An 8,217-nucleotide genomic window follows, 5' to 3' on the forward strand; every position below is an offset into this window, starting at 1 on the left:
TTGATGGATAGACCCCTTAATTATGATGTAATGCCCTTCTTCATCTCTTGTTACAGTCTTTGGTAGAAAATCTGGTTTGTCTGATACAAGTATGGCTACTCCAGCTTTCTTTTGATGTCCACTAGCATGATAAATGGCTCTCCATCCCCTCACTTTCAATCTGCAGGTGTCTTTGGTTCTAAAATGAGTGTCTTGTAGGCAGCATATAGATGGGTCTTGTTTTTATATCCATTCTGATTTTGGGTGTTTATTTGTGTAAGTTCTTTATATACATTGGATACTAATCTTTTATTGGAAATGTCATTAGCAAATATCTTCTCCCATTCGGTAGGTTGTCTTAATTTTGTTGATTTGTTTCCTTCGCTATGCAGAAGCTTTTTATTTTGATATAGTTTCAGTAGTTTGTTTTTGCTTTTATTTCCATTGCCACAAGAGACATATCTAGAAAAAATGTTTCTCTGGCCAGTGTCAGAAGAATTACTTCCTGTGCTCTCTTCTAGGAATTTTATGGTTTCAGGTCTCACGTTTAGGTCCTTAGTCCATTTTGAGTTTATTTTGCATATGGTGTAAGAAAGTGGTCCAGTTTCCTTCTTTTGCATGTTGTTGTCCAATTTTACCAACAGCATTTGTTGAAGAGACTGTTTTTTCCCCATTGTATATTCTTACCTCTTTTTTTTTTTAAGATCTTATTTATTTATTTGTCAGAGAGAGCACAAGCAGGGGGAACCGCAGGCAGAAGGAGAAGCTGGCTCCCTGCTGAGCAAGAAGCCTGATATGGGACTCTATCCAGAACCCTGGGATCATGACCCGAGCCAAAGGCAGACACCCAACCAACTGAGCCACCCAGGCATCCCTATTCTTACCTCTTTTGTTGAAGATTAATTGACCATATAATTGTGGGTTTGTTTCTGGGATTTCTGTCCTGTTTCATTGATCTATGTGTCTATTTTTGTACCAGTACCATACTGTATTGATCATTATAGCTCTGTAATATAACTTGAAATCTGGAATTTTGCTACCTCCAGCTGTGTTTTTCAGTGAAATCACTATGTATAAATTATATCTGATTACATTTGTAATGCTAACTTATGCTTATAGGACGCTTTTCCCATTAATTATAAAGAGTGACTCCTGCCACGAGCTTTCATAGTAAACAGCATCATCATAATGACCACCACTTCCGTCTTTTCATGTACTAACAACCACATAGGGAAAGGGGAGTCCAACACAAAAGGCCCAGTGAGAGTCCAGCTGGACTGCTGTACAGCATCCTTAGAGAACTCCCAGTCCAGACAAGGGTAGGGGGATAGGGAAGAAGATCCCAGGGAAGAAACTTGAATTGATACATTTGAACATATGGGCAATATTGTTGAGAGACAAAGATGTGGGTAATTTGGAAAAAAATAATGACAGACTGATGGGAAACCAGGATGATGGGGAAAAAAGGCAATTATTAACTCCACAAAAAATGAAGGATTGTACAAGAAAGAACCTGTGGGTTTTTTGGGTTTTTTGTTTGTTTGTTTTATGGAACACTTAGGTGTTTTATTTTTATTTATTTATTTATTTATTTTATTTAAAAATTTTTTTAAATTTTTTAACTTTTATTTTATTATGTTATGTTAGTCACCATACATTACATCATTAGTTTTTGATGTAGTGATCCACGATCCATTGTTTGCATATTAACACCCAGTGCTCCATGCAGTATGTGCCCTCCTTTATACCCAGCACCGGGCTAACCCATCCCCCCCCCCCAAAACACTGATTCTCAGAGTCCATAGTCTCTCATGGTTCATTTCTCCCTCCGATTTCCCCCCCTTCATTTTTCCCTTCCTTCTCCTAATGTCCTCCAGGCTATTCCTTATGTTCCACAAATAAGTGAAACCATATGATAATTGACTTCCTCTGCTTGACTTATTTCACTTAGCATAATCTCCTCCTGTGGTCTTAGTGTACTTCCTAGTTCAGGAGTGTGCAATGTTTGCATTGTCCTAGCACTTTACACAGCGACTGTTGATTTAATCAAGAATTGTAGGAGGGGGGCCTGGGTGGTTCAGTCAGTTGAGTGTCCGACTCGGCTTCAGCTCAGGTCATGATCTCAGGGTCGTGGGAGCCCTGCGTCTGGCTCTGTGCTCAGCCTGGAGTCTGCTTGTCCCTTTCCCTCCCCCTCCCCTCCTTGCACTCTCTCTTTCTCTCTCTCTAAAAGAATAAACAAAGTCTTCAAAAAAATACATTGAAAAAAGAATTGTGGGACAGTTTTGTTGGATAAAGGGAGAAATAAGGGAGGGGGTATAGGAGAGCTAAGTCCTTACCTATTGGGGCAAGAAGTCAAGAAATAATATATATACTGACAAATTAGAAAGCATATTAGCTATCATTTGGGGGAATATGAAGATAATAGGAGAAACAGGTTGAGGGTGTTTACTTCTTTGAGAGGGCTTGGGGTTGGGAAGAAGTAAAGCAGGGACTGCTGTTCTTTTATGACTTTTCAAATCGTGTATGCACATGAAATACTTCCTTTCAGTGAGGTAGCTAAATAAATATGAGTTTCCTAGATGGAGCATTTTACAAGTGGAAAAACAGATATAGGGACCCTTTTGCCTAATTTGGGAACCCTTGTTCTACTCTTAGCCTTTTTTCATGTTTCTCCTTTACCTGATGTTTCCCATTAAACAAAGATATAGAACAACTGGTTTTGTTGACTTAAAACTTTGATTTCCTCAATTTACTAGCTCTTCAGTAAATACCAGCAATTTCAGTAGGAGACGGACGTCTGGCTGGCTCATTCAGTGGAGCATGTGACTCTTGATTTGGGGTCGTGAGTTCAAGCCCCATGTTGGGTGCAGAGATTACTTCTAAGAAAAAAAATCAGGAGGAGACAATATACTGCAGTTACTACAAGCCAACTCAAGTTTGACTGTGGAGGGTCAGTCTCCTCTTTGTCATTTAAAATCATGTGTTCTTGGGGTGCCTGGGTGGCTCAGTTGGTTAGGCGACTGCCTTTGGCTCTGGTCATGATCCTGGAGTCCCGGGATCGAGTCCCACATCGGGCTCCCTGCTCAGCAGGGAGTCTTCTTCTCCCTCTCATGTGCTCTCTCTCTCATTCTCTCTCTCAAATAAAATATTTTTTAAAAAGCCATCTTTTCACATGCTTGTTGGCCATTTGTATATCTTCTTTAAAAAAAAAAAAACATGCTCTTATGCAAGTAACTTCTCTGTGCCTCAGTTCTCTTGTCTCTAATGTGGGGATATCAACATCCCATGAGCTTGTTGGTGGGTTAAATAGCTTATACACACAAAGCTCTTGGAGCAGTGTCCATTGCAGTGGCTCAATAAATACTGTCAATGAGGGGCGCCTGGGTGGCTCAGTCGGTTAAGCATCTGCCTTCAGCTCAGGTCATGATCCCAGGGTCCTGGGATTGAGCCCCGTGTCGGGCTCCTTGCTTATCAGGGAGTCTGCTTCTCCCTCTCCTTCTGCCTGCCATTCCCCCTGTTTGTGCTCTCTCTCTGACAAATAAATGAAAAAATCTTAAAAAAGAAATCTTTAAAAAAATTTAAATACATACATACATACAGTCAGTGGGACTCTCACTCTCCAAATAGGGAATGGAACCCATTATAATCACCGGTGAATCTAGGGAAGTGATCAAAACAGGGACAAATTCTATAGGCTTTAAAAAAAATAAACTATATTAAGGTTAATTTACAGATAATTCTCTTATTATTATAAAATACAGTTTTAGCTACACAGTTTGATAAATTTCGATCAATGTAGCACCCATGTGACAATCACCATGAACAAGATACAGAACATTTCCCTCACTCCCAAAGGGTCCCTAGTACTACTTCCCAGTCAAATCCTATCCCCAGCCCCTGGCCCTGGGCAACTACTGTCTGGTTTCTATCACTGTGGTTTCTAGAGTTTTCTCTATAGTTTCACTATAAATGAAATTATAGTATAATCATACAGTACAATAGTCTCGTGTCTTGTTTTGTTCAACATGTTTTTGAGATTTTATGTATGCTAGTACATGTACCCATAATTCATTCCCTTTTTGTTCCTTTTTTGTTTCTTCATTTAACTGTTTTTTTTAAACACTCAGTGAGCAGATAATCTAGGATTTTTTTTTTTTAAGATTTTATTTGTCAGAGAGAGAGAGAGAGTACAAGTAGAAGGAATGGCAGGCAGAGGGAGAAGCAGGCTCCCCGCCGAGCAAGCAGCCCGATGCAGGACTCCATCCCAGGACTCTGGCATCACAACCTGAGCCGAAGGCAGACGCCCAACTGAGCCACCCAGGCGTCCCTTAACTGGGTTTTTTTTTTAAGATTTTATTTATTTATTTGAGAGAGAGTGCAAACAGGCAGGGGCTGAAATGAGGGGAAAAAGAGGGGGAGGTAGAGAGGGGGAAATGATCTCAAGCAGACTCTTGACTGAGCACAGTGTCACACGGGGCTCCATCGCACAACCCTGAGAGCATGACCTGAGCTGAAACCAAGAGTTGGATGGTTAACCAACTGAGCCACCCAGGTGCCCCTCTTCATTTACCTGTGGTGGGCATTTTAGTTGTTTCCAGTTTGGGACTATTATGAATATTCATGTGCAAGCTGCTATGAATATTCATGTGTAAGTCTGTGGATATATTAACTTTTCTTGGGACTACCTTGGGGTGGAATGGCTGGATTATAAACAGTGCTTGACAAGAACCTGTCAAACTGTTTCTAAAGTGGCTGCCATGGTGTTTTTTTGTTTTGTCTTTTAAGATTTTATTTTTAAGTAATCTCTACACCCAACATGGGGCTCTAACTCACAACCCCGAGATCAAGAATGGCATGCTCCTCCCCCTGAGCCAGCCAGGCACCACTGTGGCTGCCCCGTTTTACATTCCCCCAGCACTGTTTGAGAGTTCCAGTTGCTATACACCTACTGAAATGGCTAAAATGAGAAATACTGAAAATACTGGTTTTGTTGACTTCTTGGGTAAATAATATGCCCTTAAGATGTTTCTCAGCATTCTGGGACAGGATTGCCTGTTTTGATCATAGCCATTTAAGGTTTATCCCTTTCCAGAGGTTGGGTGGGTTAGATGGGATTTAGGACAATCTGTATTGGGATTAAATCTCACCAAGTAGAAGTGTTCTAACCTAGGTATTTTTCACAGTATTTTTATTTGTTTTGTCTTGTTTTATTTTGAGCCAAACAGCCAACAAGGCAGGCAATAGATTTCAGGGACAAAGATGTAAAATATCCTATAACACAAAATTGATTTGGCTCATTTCAGGCAGTGATCACTAGATATCAGCATTCTTTAAAAAAAAAAATCCCATACTTTAAAAAAAAATGTTTTTTAAGATTTTATTTATTTAGTAGAGAGAGTGAGAGCGCACAAGCAGGGGGAGTGGCAGGCAGAGGGAGAGGGAGAAGCAGACTCCCCACTGAGCAGGGAGCCCAATGCGGGACTCGATCCCAGGACCCTGGGATCATGACCTTAGCCGAAGGCAGCTGCTTAACGGACTGAGCCACCCAGGCGCCCCCCCAATATTAATAAAACGGGGCACCTGGCAGGGTCAGTTAGTAGAGCATGCAATTCTTGATCTCAAGGTCAAGTCTTAACCTACGATGGGCGTAGACCTTACTTATAAAAAAAAATTGGGGGGCGCCTGGGTGGCTCAGTCGTTGGGCGTCTGCCTTCGGCTCGGGTCATGATCCCAGGGTCCTGGGATCGAGCCCCACATCGGGCTCCCTGCTCGGTAGGGAGCCTGCTTCTCCCTCTCCCACTCCCCCTGCTTGTGTTCCCTCTCTCGCTGTGTCTCTCTCTGTCAAATAAATAAATAAAATCTTAAAAAAAAGAAAAATTAGGGACACCTGGGTGGCTCAGTTGTTAAGCGTCTGCCTTCGGCTCAGGTCATGATCCCAGGGTCCTGGGATTGAGCCCTGCATCAGGCTCCCTGCTCAGCCGGAGGCCTCCTTCTCCCACTCCCTCAGCCCCTCCCCCTGCTTGTGCTTGCTCGCTCTCTGTCTCTCTCAAATAAATAAAATCTAAAAATAAATTAAAAGGGGCACCTGAGTGGCTTAGTCAGTTTAGCGTCCATCTCTTGATTTTGGCTGAGCCCCGTGTCGGCTGGTGCTTAGCCGGGAGTCTGCTTGTCTCCTACTCCTTCTCCCTCTCCCCCTGCTCCCACTCCCTCGCTGTTTCTCTCTCAAATAAATAAATCTTAAAAAAATTTTTTTTAATCTCCTAAAACATTAGTTCTCTATTTGAGGAAATTAACCTCCTAGTGCAAAATAAATAATTGGAAGTCTACATCAGCAACAGGTGTATTTTTGTCACTTTTGCTATTGGTTAAATGAGTGAAATGAGAACTTTAAGTCTGAACTTTTTATTTATTTATTTTATTTTTTTTTTAGGTTTTATTTATTTGAGAGAGCACACACGTGCTCAAGTTGGGGGAGTGGCATAGGGAGAGAAAGAATCTCAAGCTGACTCCCTGCTGAGTATGGAGCCTGATGAAGGGCTCCATCCTCATGACACTGAGATCATGACCAGGGCCTAAATCAGGAGTTGGAAGTTCAACGGACTGAGTCACCCAGGTGCCCCAAGTCTGAACTTTTTAGAGACTATGTATTTCTTCTGCATACTTGCAACCATGATTATTTAGAGTTGACCTAGCTTTGCATGTTATATCCCATTTGACACAGATTCCATAGTCAATTAGGAAACGTTTTATACTACTTGACATGCCATAGAACAGCTGTCAGTCATTTTTTAAAAATTCCTTACCTCCATTTTTACCTGAAAATTGGACAAATCCTGATGTTGATCTGGCATGGAAGGTAATGCAAAAGCAAAAATGTATGATTCCTTAAAAAAAAGAAGAAAAGAAATGTGTGATCGCTGATGGTTTTTTTTTTAAACCAAAGTGATATTAGCTTAAAATAAAATGAGCCCTCCCTTTCCAACCAGCTGCAGAAAGAGCACACCAATAGTCATTTCCGGGAAGTGGGCACTAGCTTTGTGGGGGCAGCTGGTGGGGCTGCTGAGCCAGTTTCCGGGGACCTGGTGTCCCTGGCACATGCTCATTCTCTCCCAGCGGCGGCTTACGGCAACGATCCGGATACTGAGATGGATCGGGCCAGGAAAGCAGTGCAGCCTGCGAGAACAGCTACAAGCGGATTTCGTCTGTTGACCCACAGTTCCTGAAACTCACCAAAGCAGATGACCAAATCTATTCTGAGTTTCAGGAAAGTTTTGAGAAACTCAGGCCTGATGTGTGGGACTCAGAGGAGCTCAAATGCGAATCAGCTATGAAGAAGTGGAGGTCATTCTGCTTCAGGTTTGACTGGATTGTAGAATACGGTCCTTTGCTGCGACTGGATTGGTCTCAGGGCTACACTGAGGAAAACACCATCTTTGCCCCCGGGATAAAATTTTTTTGCCATTGCAGTTGCTTGGAGGGGCTCCTGGGTGGCTCAGTCGGTTAAGCGTCTGCCTTCGGCTCAGGTCATGATCTCAGGGTCCTGGGATGGAGCCCCATATTGGGCTCCCTGCTCAGTGGGGAGTCTGCTTCTCCCTCTCCCACTCCCCCTGCTTGTGTTCCCTCTCTCGCTGTCTCTCTCTGTCAAAGAAATAAATAAAATCTAAAAAAAAAAAGCTTAAAAAAAAAAGAAATTGCTTGGAATCGGGAAGGCTATCACAAAGCAATTTACACCAGTGTTCATGATAAGAAGAGGAAGAAGGCAACCATGGCAGAAAGAAAGGAGCTGACAATAGAGGAGCAGAAAGAAAAGGAGACAGAGAAAAAGTCGAAAACCTGGGGTGTCTGGGTGTCTCAGTCAGTTAAGTGTTAAGCATCTGCCTTCGGCTCAGGTCATGATCCCAGGGTCCTGGGATCGAGCCCCGCATCGGGCTCCCTGCTCAGTGGGGAGCCTGCTTCTCCCTCTCTCTTTGCCTGCTGCTCCCTGTGCTTGCGCTCTCTCTCTCTGTCAAATAAATACAGAAAATCTTTAAAAAAAAAAATCCAAAACCAACCAAGGAAAAGAAAAAGAGAAAGAAGCCAACAAAGAAATGAACAAAAATAGGGAAACAGCTATGTAAGGTAGACAAGAAATAGCACTCTAGAAGCAGTGGCTCGGCTAAGTCTACGGATACCATGATGCTTGGCTAAGTCTACGGATACCATGATGCTACTTGCACAGACCCTTGTGGTTAAGTATAT

The 8,217-nt window shown here is 42.5% G+C and overlaps 1 protein-coding gene across 2 annotated transcripts in view; it reads left to right on the plus strand.

Annotated features, from left to right (window-relative positions):
• The window catches only part of CNEP1R1 (CTD nuclear envelope phosphatase 1 regulatory subunit 1), a 29,974-nt gene extending 22,448 nt beyond the window's left edge, over positions 1-7,526 (plus strand). Inside the window, exon 6 of one of the 2 annotated variants that reach the window (XM_028094540.2) lies at positions 7,093-7,519. In XM_028094540.2, the coding sequence (XP_027950341.1) occupies positions 7,093-7,188 (96 nt within the window). In that variant the 3' untranslated portion in view covers positions 7,189-7,519. Of the gene's footprint in view, positions 1-7,092 lie in introns of both variants that reach the window. The other variant, XM_028094542.2, reaches the window with a different exon arrangement.
• Positions 7,527-8,217: the final 691 nt, after the last annotated feature.

This window comes from Eumetopias jubatus, unplaced genomic scaffold, assembly GCF_037043125.1.
Source record: "Eumetopias jubatus isolate StellerSeaLion01/CBP00866 unplaced genomic scaffold, mEumJub1_p1.0 scaffold_10, whole genome shotgun sequence".
Lineage (NCBI taxonomy): Eukaryota > Metazoa > Chordata > Mammalia > Carnivora > Otariidae > Eumetopias > Eumetopias jubatus.